Raw genomic sequence first — 17,898 nt, 5'->3', positions numbered from 1 at the left:
TATTTATAGTTCATACAATTAACATATATTTACATAAAAGATTTGTATTTGTATAACTATGCTTCATATCATGCTTCACATGTTGACAAACCTATTCTCTTTACCGCCTGTCTCCCCCATATAATGTCAGCTGCAGGGGGCAGTGGCTTTGCCCATTTCCTGCCCAGCTGTACCTCATGCCTAGAACAGTGCCCATCATATGGGAGGGGCCCAGGACTATGTGCTGAATGAATGAATGAGAGAATGGACTCGCAGGTCCTCGGGCTCGGCCATATGAGAAGTCATGCTTTTTCAAAGGAGCCTACAGCTGTGAGATGTAAACGCAAGTACTCACTTCAGCCCATTCATCCCCCATCTCCATCTCCTTTGTTCCCCCTCCGTCCACCCTCCGTCCACCCTAGAAGGGTCTGTCCCTGTGCTCTGCACTCTGGATGGACGGCAAAGACTCAAAGGAGCAGTGGATTCTGGCCCCAGGAGCCTGGGGAAGACGATGGGCCCCCCATCACCCCAGCAGGGGAGGCCCCAGGATGCTAAAGCACTAAGTGTTGTTCCAGAAATGGGAGGCAGTGTGCAGACCACCACCGCATGCCCCACACGCCCTGGCCATCCACCAGGCTCAAAGATTTGCACCCCAAAACTGACAGCTGGGAAAGAACAGGGCTCCTTACCGTCCCACGCGGGAGTGGCGTCCGGGCCTCCAGCTGGAAGAAAACACGGGGGTTACTTCAATGACCTGATTCACCAGCACCCACAGTGGGCAGCCCTCCTGAATCCACGTGCCCAGCCCGGGCCGCCCTGGTGCCGGGCAGACCACACATTTTCAAAAGGATGAGGGCTGCTTCTCTGTACGCCTATAACTCCTCAAGAAATTCTACTAATTAAAATAAGTAGCATGAGGAGCGCTGGCTGTCACTTGTCCCTGCGGGGGTCCTGAGGGTCCTGACAGTGGCGGAGGGGGCTTGCTGTGGGCGCGGGCAGTGGCCTGGATCCCTGTGCCCCTTCCCATAGGCCTGGGCCTTCCTCCCCCATGCAGCGCTCCCCACCTTTTCCCATGTCCGACCCCCACGAGTGAGGACAGGAGGTGCAGGAAAAGGCCATCCAGAAAACTCACCAGGACCTTCCGGATCCCATTTCGGACGCGGACGTACAGCTCCTCCCTGTCAGCCACGAAGATGAGCCAGCCCTCGGGCACCTCGGGCACTTTGTCCAGCATGGTCTGGTACGTGGGCCAGATCCTCACCTGCTGGAGGCCCGGCCCAATGGGGCCCCACTGTGCTCAGAGGCGGCACTGGGCTCACCGGGCAGGGGGTGGGGCCAGGGACGCAGATGGTCCCGACAGGTGTGGAGTTCAGGGGACCGCATTTGGACATTTCCAGGTGATGGGGTGGGGACATGGACACCCTGGACAGAGGACAGTCCTTAAGACTTAACTGAGCACCTTCTCGTCAGGCTGGTCCCAGAGACACCCCGTGAAGGCAGGGTGGGTGAGGCTGCCCTCGGGAAGGGGGAGAGGGCACTTCGCATGGTCTCTCGGGTGCCCACGAGTCCATGAGTCCCCAGGCCTCTGCGCGTGGTCCTGCCCACTAGGACCTCCGCCATGGCTGACCCCTTCCCCCTGCCCATCTCAGTCACGGCTCCCAGGCACCCCACTTCTGCTTCAGAAAGCACATTTCAGGGTTCAGTGTCTGTTCCAGAGCAAAGCAGGGTCCCTGTGGAGTTCTACCCAGGACTCATCAAGCAGCCCCACCACAGGCCTCCAAAGGGAAGGGTGGTTGGGCAGGCAACCAGGCAGTGAGGGGCAGGGGCAGGGGAATGCTTACCCCTGAGGAGGTGCCCAGGGTTCCAGGGGGTCCTGGGGGCCCAGGTGGGCCTGGGGGGCCAGGAACGCTGATAGCTACAAGAGAGAAGCCAGAGTGAGAACACACCAGCCCCAGCGGTACGAGGCTGGAGCCCAGACCACTCCCTGCCCAACTTACTCTGCCTGTAGGGGCCAGGAAAGGACGGGGGCCCTGGGGGCCCTGGAGGGCCAGGTGGTCCGGGAGGCCCCTGGCGCCCTTCATAGCCAATGCCAGGGGGTCCCTGAGGTCCAGGTGGGCCAGGCTGGCCCCTGATGCTCTCTCCTTTAGGACCCTAGGATGGACAACAAGACAAGTGCTAATGTCAGCTAGGGCCCTCGGCCAAGGGCACTGAAGTCTGAGGGGCCGGGAGGCATTTGCCAAGAACCTCTGCGGGAAGCACGGCCTCTGAGCCATGTACCTCCCTCCCATGCCCCAAGGCCTGGGAGGACACCCCATCCCTTCTCCGGGTCCCTGTTGCTGGGGTTTGACCCCAGCACGTGCACCACAGCAGCCTCTGAACACAGGTATGGTCCCCAAGGGCCCCTAATCTCCCTCCACCCCCAAGGCAGAAGCTGGGCCCACTGTTCCCTGGAATCTTTCAGGGCCAGGGGTCTCCCTGAGGGGACTTGGTGGGGTCCCCATCAGGAGGAACAGCGCTAGCAGATCAGGCAGGAGAGCTGGGTGGGGGCTCTACCCTGTCCCTCACCTCCCTGCTGTAAACACTCCCAGTCGGTGTGCTCACCCCGGTGGGGGCCAGTGACTGTGCACCCACCTGGCCTGCCAATGCCCCCACTAGGGCAGAATCAGGATGGAAGTGTTCGGGGCCATCTGTAGGGCACAGCCTGTGGGCCTCATCGGGTGTTCAGAGCCAGACTGGCCCTGTGCTCGGCTCCTGGCCCCAGGGGCCTCTGGGAACACGCACAGGCCTGGGTCTGTGTGTGGGCACCTTCAGGGTGGCCTGAAGCCCAGACTTACCGGAATCCCGGGGTAGCCTGGTGGGCCGGGGGGTCCAGGCACACCAGAGCCGAAGAATCCGCCACCCCCGGGCTCACCCCTTTCTCCTTTCTGCCCGGTGTCCCCTCGGTCACCCTTGTCCCCCTGTGGACGGAAATGCTTGTTTCAGACAGACCAGCTCTGGTTGCTGGTGTGGGGAGGGGTGGGTGCTGACCCCCGCCAGCCTGGAGGTGGGCAGGGTGAGACAGCGGGGAGCGTCCGGAGCCCAGGCCTGGCAGGCCTTTCGTTGCACCCCGGGGAGCCCCCACAAAACCACACCAGGGATGGCCAGTGCCCACGTGGGGTGGGCCAGTGGAGTGAGGAGGGCTCAGCGCAGGGGTCGGGGGTCACCCACCTTCAGTTCAGCTTCCAGCTGGAGGAAGTCGAACGGGAACTGGCCTACAGGAGGTGTCGGATGGGGCCTCAGTGAGACGCTGGACAGCCTCTCTCATTTATACTCCGCCCGCAACCCCGCCCAGACACATCCACCTGCATCTTCTTTCATCTCTCTCCATAAACGTTTTGCATTTCTGTAGAGATTCTTTGCCTATTTTCTTACATCTATTGCCAGTTATTTATTTATTTTTTTTTGGGGGGGGGGATGTGTTTATTAACGGTACCTTTTTATCCCGTCCAGTTTTATTGCTGTAACTGACACACAGCACTGTTGGAGTGCAAGGCGTACAGCAGGATGACTAGGCTTACATATACTGGGACGTGATCAGTAAGTTTACTTAACAGCCATCATCTCGTATGGGTACAAAAAGGAAAAAGTTGGGAAGTTTGTACTTTTTGACCCTCTTCGTCCAATTCTCCCTCCCCCCACCCCCCACCTCTGACAAGGACCAATCTGGTATCTTTCTAAATGGTAACTTTTTAAAATTTCCATGTTGTTTATGACCGACTGTCATGGGTTTTGTAAACTGCCCTCATGACCTTGATTAACTTAGTTATTAATTCTAACCGTTTATCTGCGATTCCTTTTGGGTTGTTGGTCAAAAACGTGTTGTCTATGAAAATGGCAGGTTTATTTCTTCCTTTCCAAAAATGTACACCATGCATTCCCTCCCTGCCTCTCCCCTGGCCAGGCCCAGCACCCGCAGCAAGGACCACAGACATCCCACCTGGGTCCCGACTCCGGAGCCTCACAACCCCACTGAGGAAGGGGGGTCCGTTCCCATGGACACTCCGCCAGCTGCAGGGGAGCCCCTTTCCCAGCACATGCTGCACCTCTCTCCTCCCACAAGGCCCCTCAGCATCCCCACTGGAGGGCTAGGTCTCCTCTGGGAGACACACACTGGCGCCCAGCCCTGCTTCTCAGCAGGTGGGGTGACAGGACATGCTGCCGGGCCACCGTCTGCCGCCCTGGGCACTGTGGTGGCGATGGGGCCAACCAGGTGTCCGTGAGTCCAGCCCATGCCCTACAGGTCCTGTGAGGGCCCCCCGAGCCCAGAAGGGGTTTCCTTCCTCCCGGAGAGCAGGGCAAGCAACCCCCAGCGCAGCCCCTCAGCCCAGGGCCGCCCAGCGCTCTCACCTGGTGGCCCGGGCGGGCCCACTTCTCCTTTGTCCCCCTTCGGTCCAGAAGGCCCCTGGTGCCCTGGAGGGACGGAGACCCCGGTGCCCATTACTGAATGTGTGAGAGGAGCATGCCCCCTCTGGAGCCCGATCTAAACTGTGGGCAGCAAGTGGGTGGTCCCTGTGTCCACTCCCACCCAAGGTTAGGTCCCCAGGGAATTCATGTGGCCTCAGAGCCGGGTGAGCAGGGGGTGCCAAGTCCTGGAGCATCCAGCACCCCAGGAAGGGGCCGCCCACCCCCAGCTCTTCCAGGGCCGCCAGGAGCCCTCACCTGGCAAACCAGGAGGTCCCACAGGGCCAGACTCCACAAATGCCTGCAAAGAGTGGGCCAGAGATGGCTGTTGAGGGAGACACTGGGAACTGAGGTCACCACCCACCCAGGGGTCTCTGAGCCCAGAAGCCTCAGCACCCTCTTCGAGGGCACAGAGGCACCCTCCACCCCGACCCGAGACAGGGGGGCAGGGAGGAGGAGGAAGAGGAGAGGACACGGGGTTTGGAATCAGGAGACCTGGTCATGATAGGAGGAGCCCCTCATGAGTGCACTTCACGTCTCTGAGCCTTGTGAAACGGCATGTCCACCCTCCCAGGGACAATGGGTCTTGGGGCTCAGGTACCCAGATCCAGAGAGCTCTCCCTGCTCCCCCCCTCCCTGCCTGTACTTTCCTGGGGGCTGATGTTCTAATTGGCTGTGGCCCCCGAGGCAGGAACCCATCTCCCCTACTCAGAGGGAGGAAGCCTCCAGGGGCTTGGGCCACCCCTCCCTGGGGTCCATGGGGGTTGATGGTGGGAAGGTGGCAGCAACCGAGGACTCTAAGGACTGGGGAGGGGTGAGTGAGCGGTGCCAGGTGACTTACGTTGGTGTCGTAGACAGGGTTCCCGGGAAGGCCTGGTGGCCCTGGCGGCCCTGGAGGCCCTGGGAGGCCAGGTGGACCCTGTGAGGGAACAGAAAGCTCTGGTCAGTCACGTCCACAGCCAGGCCATCGACACTGGCCAAGGTGGGAGATGTGGGCAGCAGCATTTCTTAAAGTCACAGTGGTCCTCCCTTAGCCACTGTCTAAGTGTGGCTGAGGAGGGAGAGACAGAAGCAGAACCAGAGGTGGGACACACCTGACCAGGGGCACATGCGCAGCCATTTCACAGCTGCCTTTAAAACTCAACAGCCCCCTGGCCAGCATGGCTCAGTGGTTGAGCATCAACCTATGAACCAGGAGGTCATGGCTCGATTCCAGGTCAGGGCACATGTCAGGGTTGCGGGCTCGATCCCCAGTGTGGGATGTGCAGGAGGCAGCTGATCAATGATTCTCTCCCATCATTGATGTTTCTATCTCTCCCTTTCCCTTCCTCTCTCTGAAATCCATGATAATATATATATATAAAATAAACCTTAACAGCGTAAAAAGAATTCAAGAGCCTCTCTTCCGTATTCACAAACGTGACCTCTCGTTCCATCACTGCGCCAGAGGCCTGAAAAGTGCTGATTCTAGTCTTAGTTTTTCACAACGGCCCAGTCTCAGTCAACAAGAGGGAAGGAAGCTCCCAGGAAGAACCAGCACAAATAAAAAACTGGAAGAGCGACTGCCTGGAACACGGCTCAGGACCACCGCCCCGTCCGCTGAGCTGTGGGAGCTCGGGACAGGGACCAGGGAGGGGCGGGAGGGGCCCCAGGCTGAGATTTGGGGTGGGGCTGGGCTTCCCGGAGAGAATGCACGAGTGTGGCAGGAGGGGCACCGGGTGCCCGGTGTGTCAGAAGCAAGCCCCGACTCTCTACATGCCCTACCCTGCTAACGTTGCTAAAATAAAACCCTTGGCTCGAAAGATGGCAGAGTTACTGCAGGTAACAACGTGGTGTTGCATGAAGACAGCCCTGGAGCTCAGACCCCACGCTGACCTGGATGACCTCCCGAGAGGTAGCTAGAGCTGTGCGTGTGCGTGCACGTATGCGCATGCGAGTCAGAGGACAAGCACAGCCTGGTCACACCAAGGGCCCCTCAGAAGCAGCCTCCTGAAGACAGCCTGGGACCCGAGGCTGTTCCTCTCAGGCCATTCTGGGTGCTGGGGCCCCCAGTTGTGTCCTGTCTGCCCTTGCAGGACACTCACCCGTGCACCAAATCCGACGCTGGCGTCTCCTGGCTCCCCTTTCTCTCCTTTGAATCCATTCATCCCAGGACGGCCCTGGGGAGAGAGTAGGAGGGAACTGCTGGGTGCTGGCCAAGACCTCAGCCTCCGCTACCATCTCAGTCCCCACCAGGACAGACCCAGCCCACTCCAGCCCTCAGGCCCCAGACACTCCTGTCCCCACCCCCGCCTCCCGGGTCTGAGCTGTCCCTGAGCAGGGCCTCCTCACCCATGTCCCAAAGAGAGCCATGTTCAGGCAGGGGCCACCTTAGGTGGAAGGCAGTGGGAAGGATGGCAACCCACTCCCCTCAGAGCCCACTGCCCCCCGGGGCTGGGCCACACTCCAACCTGTTCCCCCACCATCTACACAGCAAGATCCTCGACCCTTACCGGCCGCCCGGGGAAGCCAATCTCTCCTTTGTGCCCAGGCCGTCCGTACGGACCCTGCAGAGAGGAGGAGCCACGTTTCAGGCGAGCAGAGGTAGACCCCGCTGTGGTCTCCCTCCAACCCCTGTCCTGAGCTTTGACCGTGAAGCTGGGATGTCAGCTCTGGTCACTCGTGCTTTCCAGTAGCCAGGCGGGACAGGTGCTTTTCAGAGCACAGCACACACATGTGCATGGCGGGGAAGTAGGGCCTACTCACCGGAGGTCCTCGGAAGCCGGGCTCCCCCTGAACAGAAACCAGAAGCACTGTTAGGGGACCGCGCAGGTCATCCCCCGGGCAACCCCGTGGGGTCCCCGTGCCCATCTGGTTGCCCTCCAGGTCATTCCCCTTAGGCAGCCCCGTGGGGTCCCTGTGCCCATCTGGATGCCCTCCAGGCAGCACTGAAGCACTGATCACCGAGGAGGGAAGGAAACAACAGCAGAGAGAAGGTGCTGGAGTGGTGTCCTGTCCCAGGGGGATGAATGGGGCCCAGCTGGTCCCCGAGAGGCCTGCAGCTTGGGAGGCTGCCCTGCAGTGTCCTGGTTAGAGTCACCCTGGTCCTGATCTCAGGTACAGTGCCTGGTGGGGCTGGCAGAGTATTCTCTGGGCCTGGGACCCCAGGTCCTGCGGCCATCCCCAACAATTCTGAGGGCTCCCAGGCCCTTGCAGGCCTGCACCTACAGCCACCCGATCGGGTCCAGTTACTCCCAGGACCCACCCAAGGGCCCGTCTGGAGGGTCATCTGCTGGGGCAGGGGACACAGGGCACAGGCCCCTCAAGGAGCCCATGCCTGACCCCAGCCAGGTCCTGCTCCCTCCTGAGGAAGGAGGGCCAGGACCCCAGCAGCAGTCCTGAGGCTGAGAGGCAGTAGACACAGCAGGATGGGCAGCTCCCACTGGGCAACGGCAACGCTGGGGGCTCCATTCCCCATTCCCTGCAGGTGAGGCGGGGCCAGGGCGTGAGCCCAGATCCCCCAGGCCCCATGCAGGGCTGGCTCAGCCAATGGAGGCAGGATGTGAACAAGGGCCAGCTGGGCTTGCAGAACCCTCCCAATGTGGTTGTGCAAGAGGAACAGACAGAGAAGGGCAAGGGGGCCCAGGCTGGGGAAGGTTCCAGAACCCGTGCATGGCCAGGAGTTGGCCCCTCTCAGGAAGCCCCCCCTGCCCCCCCGCCCAGGCTGGCTCCCTGGTCCCTGGAAATCCTGCTCCCCAGCTGGTACCAGGAGAGAAAAGCAGGGCCCGGTGGCTCACCTTGGCTCCTTTCTGGGCAGGGGGCAGCACTCTGCCGTCGGGGCTGAAGACCATGCCGGGCTCACCCTTCTCACCCTAGAACCCGAGCAGCGCAGTCAGGGAGGTCAGCTCCAGGGAGAGGGCCCTCCAACTACCGCAGCAGAGCCCAACTCCGGGATCCACGCGAACTCCCCAGAACGGGTGCATGTAAGCAGGCCTGCCCGCTGGGGCTCTGTGGCTGGGATCTTGGTGGGTCCCCATGGGTCACACTGAGTGACTAAGAGGAGAATCTGCCCCAGACGTCAGGTCCCCCGCCTTCCCAGGAGTGGTCACCGGGGTGGACCAGGACTGCCCCTCAGGGTTCACAGAGGGGGCCGACCCCTGAGCAGATGACATCCAACTCCTCACCTTGGGTCCCGGGGGGCCTGGCTGGCCACTGACGCCCGTGTCTCCCTTCGGCCCAGCTGGTCCCTGCAGGGAGACAGGCAGGAATGAAAGGCGGCTCGAGCGACCAGTCCCCATGATGGCCACTCACGCTCCCTCCCCGCTCATCTCCCAGGATGCACCTGCTTCGTGGTCCTGATCAGTTACAGGCCCGAGACCCCCTGCTAGACCCTGGGGGCTCTTGCTAAGGGGTCAAAAGATTCCTCACAACATGGAAACTTTGCTCCCTGCCAGGGCGGGGGTGGGGCTGAGGCTACTTACGGGGAGGCCTGCGTACCCCGGCTGGCCCTGTGGGAGAGAGCAAGAGTGTCACGGGGGATGCCAACCGGCGCCATGCAGCCAGACCGCATTCCAGGCAGGGCGGCACGTACCTTGACCCCATGGGTTACGGACACTGCTCTCTGTCACCAAGCCGCAGAAACACGAAATCATGGAAAGAAAACCACGTATACAATTAAAATTCTACTCTCACCACTGTCACAAGACAAACAGGACAACTCCAGAAATCAAACATGGGGCAGAGTTTTGCTTTCAACCCTCCTGGCTTGTGCCTCTAGGTCCCTCAGAGGAGAAGTGAAGGCACTTCTGGGAGCCGCCTCCTGGACTGGAGAACCGCCCAGGACCCTGGGACCAGGGGCCGAGTGCCCCGCCTCCCCTGCTGTACAATGGGGGCCGGAGGGGGCAACTCAGCCACACGGGATACTTCGACGAGAAGCCCCGCAGAACCAAGACTGGACACCATGAAGTCCTTGGGGGTCAACCTATGGGGGGGAGGGCTGGTGGCTCTGACCACCGTCCTCCTAGCCCATCAGAGCGTGGCCCTTGGCAGTTGGGGGTCAACCCTGCACTGAGGGTTCAGGCAGAGCATGTGCCCACCCATGCAGTGTCCTTACGTCCTGCTCCTCCGACACGTAGACGACGGGCCCCGGGAGTCCGGGGGGCCCGGGGGGCCCTGGCTGCCCCACTCCGTCCTTCCCTGGGTCACCCTGGAAGAAGAAGCCGGTGTCCAGTGCTTGGGTTGCTTGTAGGAGTAGAATTGTTACAGGGGCTCTGGGCCGGGACCTCAGAGCTGACAGGGTGTGAGGAGAGCCCTCAGATTTGAGGGTCTTCACCCCAAGTCTCTATAAGAACAGGTGGGACAGAGGGCAGCCTCCCACATGCACCCACCACCCCACCTGTGCACCCACCCCACCCCCCCCACTCACTTTCTCTCCCTGGGTCCCTTTTTCTCCTTTTGGTCCCTGCAGAGACAGGAAGGAAACGTTTCATCATAAACAGAGCACGAGCCACCCTCCCCCACCCCAGGACACCCCGGACGGCTGGGGCCCGCTTTGAATGAAGTATGGAGAGTTCTTTCACTGACCGGTGGGAAGGGGGGGTATGGGAGGGTGGGAGCAGGGTGGTAGATAAGCCAGGCAACCACAGGAAGCTCCCTCAGGCAGCCTGGACTCCCGACTCATCCAGGGAGTGGAGTCTCCAGGCCCTTTGGCATACAGAGAACTACGTTGGGGGACCGCCTGAGAGACACACTGAGTACCAGTTCTCACTTTTGGGGTATCACCCCCCTGGCAGCCCTGGGTGGTCACCTACCTGGGCTCCAGCTACGCCCTCTTTGCCGGGAAGGCCAGGAAACCCGGGGGGTCCGTCTGCACCGACTTCTCCCTGCAAAGGACATGAGGAGCAGACCATGCGTCAGACACGGCCCAGTGAGCCCGTGCGGGGGAGGTGACAGGCCGGGGCTCAGCCTCCTAGAAACACTTAGGGGTTGAGCAGGGCAGGAGGGGGCTGGGGGCCAGGGGTTGGAGGAGGGTCAGAGGACACGTGTGGTTCCCATGATTTCTGCGGCAGAGCCAGTAAGCAACAGGCAAGTCTAGGGGAAAGGGGGTGAGGTGGAGGTGAGTGCCTTTAAGACAAGTAGGTCTTAAATTCTGAGGAATGAAGTCAGGGCCGAGACGGCACAGGATGAACCAGGAGAGAGTGGGAGAATGATATGATGCTGGGCCGGGCCTGGAGGGGAGCCTCTTACTGAGGCTGCAAGGGGACTGGGCCGATGAGGCCAAAGGAGCCAATGGGCGCAGGCCAAGGACCCCTTCCTGCCCCCAGACCAGGGCTAATGAAGATTGCCGATTTTCAGGACCCGAGGGAAGGTTCTTACCTTGGTCCCTGGTGGGCCGGCTATTCCAGGATCCCCCTAAAGTGGATGAAGGGGTCTGTGAGTGCAGTGTTGGGCAGGCCCAACCCCATGGCGACATCCACCCGCCCCCAGAGAAAGGTAAGAAAGGGTTAGTTATTCAGGTAGCCTCTCACACTGCTCCCCTCCCCCAGCTCAGAGCTGAGTGCCCAGGGGACACTGAGCACCGTGCGCAGGGACTTTGCGGCCGGCACAGCTGAGGGCTGGCCACATGCTAAAAGCTCTTCTGGAGGCCAGGCCATCATGTGGTTCTATGAGATGGCTTCATTATTTACAACTTAATCTAATAGGTACATACTTCTAAAAACTCAACTTTTGAAATGTCCCAAAGTTTTGCAAATCAGAGAAAAACATTCTGGAAGTAAGAGGTGGAATAGCAGGGGCTGACCCCACAGTGGGTGTGCGGGCCTTAGAGGCCTTCGGGGAGTGAGCAGGAGCACAGAGCACCCCAAGGGACAACCCTTCCTGTGGCTCCTCTAGCTCTCATCACCCATGGGGAGGGGGGCAACCGCCTCAGAGGGGCAGCTGTCCTTCAGGAATAGGTTGGAGAGCAGAGAGAAAGCAGGAGACAAGACGAGGTAGGGGGAAGGCCAAGAGAAGCCCCCAGGGTCTCCGGGCACCATCTGTTGTCCTGGAGGCTGTAGGGGTCCCCACCGAAGCCCCTTTTTTCTCCCCAAGTCAGCACACACTTCAGATGTGTGAGGCCAGGGATCTCAGGTCACACGGCTTTAGAAAGATGGACCAGACCTCCCACAACACCCCAATATGCAGGCTCTGGGTTGGAGTGAGTGACTATTGTCCCCACATTTCCCACGATGACCTGGGGGCGAGAAGTAGTAACTCCTGGCTGGGCGGAGTGTGGCGGGAGCATCGCTTGCTAATCTCATGCTTACCTTGGCCCCAGGCTTGCCGGGTGGTCCCTGTGGGGGCAAGAGAGGGAAGAGGCCCTCAGAGCCTGGCTCTCCTGGGAGCTTCTCCCTCCCACAAGGAAACAAGCCCTTCCCAGAGCTGCCCGGTCCCAACAAAACAGAAAAAAAAAAAAATCAAGTTTGTCAAGAGGAGCCAGCGCCCTACCCTTAAAATCCCACCAAGGGGTGATTTGTCCTCGACACCCTCTAGGGCCCACAGACATGACACCAGCTAGTTGCAGTGGGCGTGCCAGGACCCATGCCAGTCCCCCAGGAACATCAGCTCAGACCACCCCAACACCAATAAATTTGCATTTTATTTAACTAAGAATAAATACATGTGACTTAAAAATAAGCACTGTGACCACTGAAGGTCTCCACCACCTCCCCTCGGAGGCCTGAAACAGTCCCACAGACCCCTCTAGAGGTCAAGGGGCCTTGGAGCTATGTGCTTGGGCCTGGAATCCTCAAAGGGGGGACCTGGGACCCCCGACCTCGCTGCCTCTGCCCACGGGATCCTCCCCACCTCTGTGTCACAGCAACGATTCTCACCTCCTGGCTCACACCTCACCTGAGCCAGGGCAGCGAACTGCTACTGACAAGAACTGAGATGCTCTAATACATAGAAGGCAAAGTGCTGAACGGATGGAACAGCTGTCCTAGCTGACTATGGACGTAGTGTCTGTCTGGCTGCTCCCTCTAGCTGAGACGGCTGAGGCACCAAGCCAGAGAACTCAGTGACTGAGACTTCACAGGAAGGAGCATCTTTCAGGGCTCATTCCACCCCACATTCATTCATCTCGACCACCAGGGCATGTTCCCACGTGGGAGAACCTCCAGGGTGGACGGTGCCCCAGACTCAGTTGGTCTCACTGGCTCTGCAGTGCTACTCTTGGTCCCCACTCAGGCCTGTCCCAGGGACATCCCTGCCCCAGGTGCCCCTGCACCCCAGAGCTGACCAAACCTGTTCACAGGCAGTACCTGCAGCCCATCAGTGCCTCGGGCTGTCAACCAGAAGGGTCCCCCGGAGCCTTCCATGTCATCCTGGAAAACACAGTGACTCGGGTCTGTGTCTCTTCTTAAAGAAAGAGACCCTCTCTGAGGCCGGCCACTGGCCCGAGGCAGAGATCGGCCCTGGCTGAGCGGGCAAACACCAAGGGCCCGGTCGCCTGGCAGCAGCCATCCTCGTCCTCGAGTAAGAAGGGTCTGGCTTGGGGCAGGGACCGGCTGGATGGGGGCCCGTTCACAGAGCCTCGTAAGTTTAGTCACTCGTTCTTGCTCCACATGTGTGCCAGGGACCTGGCTGAGTCATGGCGCTGTTTCTGCTTTTGTCTCTTTGGAGCAGCCCTTCAGCATCACTCGTGGGACATGGTCCCCGAGCAGAGACCATTTGAGCCTGTTCCCTCCCAGTGGCCATGGCTCCACCATGAGGCACTGTCCAGGCAGTGGTGGACTCAGGAGACACACCCACACTCACTGTGCCAGCCAGCTCATTCTGCTGAGCCTGCCCAGCCGCTCGCAGCTCACATGTGGGGATTCCACTATGGGCAGTCAGTGTGGGATGTTGGAAGGAGCCATGGGGCACAGACCGAGGCTTTCTGGGGCCAGGAGCAGCTGGTACTCACAAACCCTGCGGGAAGTCCTGGTCCTGGAGGCCCGGGGGGCCCGGGGGGCCCTGGTGGTCCTGCTGGTCCAGGGGCTCCTGCCAAGCCGTTCTCTCCAGGAGCACCCATGGGGCCGGGGTCTCCCTTGCTTCCCTGCACAGGTGGGGAGAGAATGTCATCACTCTGGGCCATCAGGGTGGGTGTTGGCTGAACCCTGAGGCAGTCACTATGTCCCCAACACACCTACGTTTCCTTACAAAGCTTTTTACAAATCTGCAAAGCCACAGAGATAATGTTCCATGAAGCAAGCAAACCCTACTGCACCTCTCTTCTGAATTTACGAGAGGATTTCATCCACTTAAAAATGAAATAACTGAGAAGTTCATTCCAGGGGAGCGAGACGCGAGTCGCTCATGGTTTGGGGTGCACCATGCACAGAGCATGCTGCACAGCTGGGGCTGGTGGGGATGGAGATGGAGAGCCAGGGGGTGCTGTGGCAGGTGAGGGGGAAGGGTGCTGCTGGAAGGAGCCTGGGGAGGAGGCAGGGGGGCTTGGAGTGAGTCTGGAAGGCCTGGTACCCCATTACCACTGCAGAAGTTGGGGTGTGTGTATGGGGGGGAGGGTGGGTGGGATGGGACATGAGGCACAGCCTAAGGGGAGGAGCAAGAGTCAAGACGCAGGTACAATGTGGGGTTCCAGTCTCAGACACAGACCTACTGCTCAGAGCTGGAGGATCCCAAGGGTCAGGCAGGAGCCCAGTGCAAGAGAGAAGGACACTGGGGCCCAAGACAGGGAGGCCCTCGTGCTGAATCCAAAGCTGGACCAGTGCTGCCCCCTTGTGGCCACCTGACCCCTGAGCTCAGTTCCCTCATCTGTAAATGGAGATGACCAGATTTGGGAAGGGCTGTGAAGGACACTCCAAGCCCACTGATACACAACAAGGGCACACGTGTGACCACTGCCCTATGCTGGCAGCATGCCCTGCCTAATGGCAGGAGGGCCCCTTTCTCTGGCCCAGGCAGTCCTGACCACAGCAGGATGGACAGAGCTCATGATCAGCACCAAGGACAGCTCCCTGGCTCCTGAGCTGCCTGCCCACTCCTGTGCCCTCGTGGGGGGGGGGGGCGGGGCCTACGTCCACCCAGCGGCCACTCCCGACCTGGAAGTCTATCTTACCTTAGGTCCTGGGGTGCCCACTTTGCCCTGCAGGAAAGAGAATAATTACTATACAAACAGGCCAGTGAGCAGCCAGCAAGAGGAAAGCACGCAGGGTCTCATTCCTTTATCCCGGCCCACAGGCCACTATATTCCCATTCCTGTGGACTTATTCCTCTGCGATTTCCCTCTCTTCTGGACCTGGGAGCTGGGATGCCTCGCTGCTGCTCCCACAAGACGTGCATCTAACACTCCAAGTGCCCCTCTTGGCCTGGTGTACCTCTCTGGCTGTTCCCACCACTGCCTGTTCCAGGCGGGGACAGAGGCCCCAGGGGAGGCTCGGCCGTGGTGGCCAGTACTGAACCGCTGCCGAGAGCCCGTCCCACAACTGTGTGCGAAGTAGCGAATGCCCAGGAGAGCCCTTCTAGCTCAGGTGGCCAGAGAGAGGAGCTCTGAGCAGAGGGGTTCTCTTAAAATTCACCCCCTCAGCTGAACCCAAAGTAGCCATGTGCTCACAGATGGTGCCACATGGAAGCGTCTTCCAATGGCTGCGAGTTGGCACACCCCCAGCCCCGCCCTCATTCACAGAAAACCAGAAGGAAACCACAACCCCAGTTAGAGGTTTGTGCAGCCTTGAAAATTTCTCCATTACCGATGCAACCACAATTGAAACTTGAAATAAAACGTCCAAATCAAATGAAGTGTTAATATTCTTCAAAAAACATCAGTCCAATTATCAGAGAAACAGTGGTAACGAGGCCCTGAATTTTCACACGAGCCCCAGCCAGCCGCGGCTCTGAGCAAACTTGGGGAGCCTGAGGCCCCCACTGTCGCACCGTGACGACGGTGGTGATGGTGGCTGCCTGTTGGAGTAAAGCCACCCACAACCTTGGGTGTTGCCGCCCTGATGGCATTTCTCCTCATGAAGTCACCAGGGCCAAACCCCACATGCAGGGTTTGGTCACCCTCTGGCCACACGATGTGGCTGCAGGACACATCCACCCTGGACACCTGGAGGAGTGACTTACAAGGCTGCCTTTCTGGCCGGCCTCTCCTGGCCGCCCGTCTTTTCCTGGGGTTCCTGGAGGTCCCTGAAGGAGAGAAAGCAGAGTGTGGGGCCGGAGGGAATTCAGCAGCTGAGAAAGGTGGGTCAGCAGATGATCTGGGTGTCCACAGATTTCCTGAGAATCAAGGGCACACGCAAACCCCGTAGCTCGCAGTAACCCCACAGTAACACAGGTCAGGAAGCTCATGCTGCTCTGCCCAGATTTTAAATTTCTTTCCTTTTCTGGGGGGGGGGGTTCAATTTCTGGTCAAATTGAGGGGCCTCTGGACCCCTGGTGAGTCCAGAGGGGCGGACTCTCACCGAAGTGGGAGGGCATGCTGTGAATAAGATGGCTCCACACCTGGTGAATTACGCATCCAGAGCACGCTATCCATTGAAAACCAGGCTCCGTGCACCTGGTTTCTGTGACCTGATTGCAATAGTGACATCTGTGGCCATCGCCAGGCCCCTGCGTTTGTTCCCAGTGCCAGGAGCAGGGGAGTAGCCGGGCTCTGAGACCCCTGTGAATGGTGAGTTGGCCAACGTGGGCCCCTCACAGCCCCCGGTCCTCAGGCAGTGGGCCCACCCTGATCCCATGAGAATCACCCCTGGAGACGACCTCTGTGAGGTCGGCTGCCCACCGAGGGACAGAGAGGTGACTGGCATTGCATGCGGTCACCCGGCGGGTCAGGGCCCGAACCATCAGGTTCCTCCTGACCGAGAGTGGGGAGCCCTCCCTCCTGAGGACTCAGTGGTGAGGGCAGAGGAGTAGAGGCGGTGAGGGGAGCTTCTGCCCAGACAGGAAGAGGCCCCCACACGTAGTGTTCCCCCACATTCCCAGCCGACCCTGATGGGGACAAGGGCAGCTGCGGGGAGGCAGGTCTTACTGGGGGGCCGGGGATCCCAGGGTGTCCATCCCGCCCAGGCACACCGGGAAGGCCTGCGGGTCCTGGGATGACGGAGCTGTTCACCCCGAATCGGCCTGGCTCTCCGGGAAGGCCTGGGACGCCGGGGGGTCCGGGGGGGCCAGGGAAACCTCTCGGGCCCTGGACACAGAAAAACAGAACAGTCATGCACACAGCACCCGCCAAAGGACAGCCCCCCCACATCGCCCCACCCTGACCCCCCTCCCCTCTGGTCCCCTTGTCACGGAGACACTCCAGCCGAGGGACACTCACCCGAAGGCTCTCCGGGTCACCGCTGTACCCGGACCCCTCCATGTCGATGAAGGTCTGAGGGAAAGCACAGACACCGTCACCCAGAGCCCTGACCTGTGCCCCGGCCAGCCCTGTCTGCATTCGGGGGAGCCCATCCCCCACCCCCCTGCACTATGCTGTCCCCTAGGCACTTCCCATCTCACCACCAGGGAAAGACGGGAGCAGAGAGAGAGTGAACACCCCGCCCGCTCCACTAAGTGAAAGAAGCCTAAAGGAGGTCCCTCTGAGGCCCAGAACCAACCGGAGGGCCCCTGCCCGACTCCCTGGGCACCATAGGCCCAGACGCCTGACTCCCCTGTGCCCAGACACCCCAGGAAGGCTGGCTCCAGGTCTGAGGCCACGTAGGGGATGAGAGGGTCCCTCCTCTGGGACAGCGGGCGGACCCCGTGGTGGAAGAGGCCCGTGCAGGACTCACCAGCTTGTCGTGTCGGAAGGAGGGTCCTGGTGGCCCCGGCGGCCCTTGGGGTCCTGGGGGTCCTCTTGGCCCAACCCCAGGATCCCCCTGGGAAGAGAAGATGCCCAGTCACATCAGGGAGCACAGCCCGGCTATGGATCAGGGGTCCACCCACAGCCCCGGCCAGGCTGGACTCACCTTCTCACCCTTGGGGCCCACGTCTCCTGGGGTTCCCGGGAAGCCCTGCGGGCCTATGTCACCCTGGAAGACAGGCAGCAGCTCAGGCAGGGAGAAGGCCTCTCTGCCCCATCACGTCTGAGCCACAGACGTGCAGCTTGTGGCTGTGAGCCCTGGATGTCTGCTCCCACTCAGAGCACCCAGCACCCAGCACCGAGGAGGAGCAGAGCTGAGCCTGAGCTGGGACCGCAGGTGGGCACTCCTGACCCTGGGGATTCCCGAGGCTCTGCACGTGACCCCGCCTTACAGACAGCGCCTGGGAGAACCTGCCAGGGCTGCCTGCAGCATCCTGGCCATCCTCACCAGAGCGAGGGCGCTCTGCCCCTTGTGTGGGTTCGTGCCATGCGTGTACTACCTTTCCTGTCAGGGCTGGGCATGTGCCACTCCCTCCTGCCTGCTGCCGTTTGTTGGTCTGTTGCTTCCCAAATCTTTATTTGTGACTCTTGTGTCATTTCATTGTGTTTCTTGGGACGAGTATTTGTTGATTTTTAAAAATCCAAACGAAGAATTTTAAGATAAAAACTCTACA

General features: G+C 60.2%; 1 protein-coding gene across 1 annotated transcript in view; it reads right to left on the bottom strand.

Annotated features, from left to right (window-relative positions):
- The window catches only part of COL18A1 (collagen type XVIII alpha 1 chain), an 80,792-nt gene that overhangs the window by 3,042 nt on the left and 59,852 nt on the right, over positions 1 to 17,898 (bottom strand). The window contains exons 10-38 of the mRNA XM_081088530.1: positions 17,331 to 17,393; positions 17,154 to 17,240; positions 16,700 to 16,753; positions 16,409 to 16,567; positions 15,505 to 15,567; positions 14,498 to 14,524; positions 13,343 to 13,474; positions 12,699 to 12,761; positions 11,703 to 11,729; positions 10,774 to 10,809; positions 10,209 to 10,280; positions 9,824 to 9,859; positions 9,512 to 9,604; positions 8,990 to 9,019; positions 8,880 to 8,906; positions 8,583 to 8,645; positions 8,196 to 8,270; positions 7,165 to 7,191; positions 6,912 to 6,965; positions 6,504 to 6,578; positions 5,261 to 5,338; positions 4,678 to 4,720; positions 4,366 to 4,428; positions 3,187 to 3,230; positions 2,814 to 2,936; positions 1,977 to 2,130; positions 1,821 to 1,894; positions 1,112 to 1,240; positions 669 to 701 (exon numbers count right to left, since the gene is read on the bottom strand). Of these exons, the coding sequence (XP_080944656.1) occupies positions 669 to 701; positions 1,112 to 1,240; positions 1,821 to 1,894; positions 1,977 to 2,130; positions 2,814 to 2,936; positions 3,187 to 3,230; positions 4,366 to 4,428; positions 4,678 to 4,720; positions 5,261 to 5,338; positions 6,504 to 6,578; positions 6,912 to 6,965; positions 7,165 to 7,191; positions 8,196 to 8,270; positions 8,583 to 8,645; positions 8,880 to 8,906; positions 8,990 to 9,019; positions 9,512 to 9,604; positions 9,824 to 9,859; positions 10,209 to 10,280; positions 10,774 to 10,809; positions 11,703 to 11,729; positions 12,699 to 12,761; positions 13,343 to 13,474; positions 14,498 to 14,524; positions 15,505 to 15,567; positions 16,409 to 16,567; positions 16,700 to 16,753; positions 17,154 to 17,240; positions 17,331 to 17,393 (2,004 nt within the window). The remainder of the gene's footprint in view (positions 1 to 668; positions 702 to 1,111; positions 1,241 to 1,820; positions 1,895 to 1,976; positions 2,131 to 2,813; positions 2,937 to 3,186; positions 3,231 to 4,365; positions 4,429 to 4,677; positions 4,721 to 5,260; positions 5,339 to 6,503; positions 6,579 to 6,911; positions 6,966 to 7,164; positions 7,192 to 8,195; positions 8,271 to 8,582; positions 8,646 to 8,879; positions 8,907 to 8,989; positions 9,020 to 9,511; positions 9,605 to 9,823; positions 9,860 to 10,208; positions 10,281 to 10,773; positions 10,810 to 11,702; positions 11,730 to 12,698; positions 12,762 to 13,342; positions 13,475 to 14,497; positions 14,525 to 15,504; positions 15,568 to 16,408; positions 16,568 to 16,699; positions 16,754 to 17,153; positions 17,241 to 17,330; positions 17,394 to 17,898) is intronic.

The sequence above is a fragment of the Myotis nattereri genome (genome assembly GCF_964212035.1).
Source record: "Myotis nattereri genome assembly, chromosome: 3".
NCBI classification, from domain to species: domain Eukaryota; kingdom Metazoa; phylum Chordata; class Mammalia; order Chiroptera; family Vespertilionidae; genus Myotis; species Myotis nattereri.
This window is presented reverse-complemented; position numbering and strand designations above follow the sequence as displayed.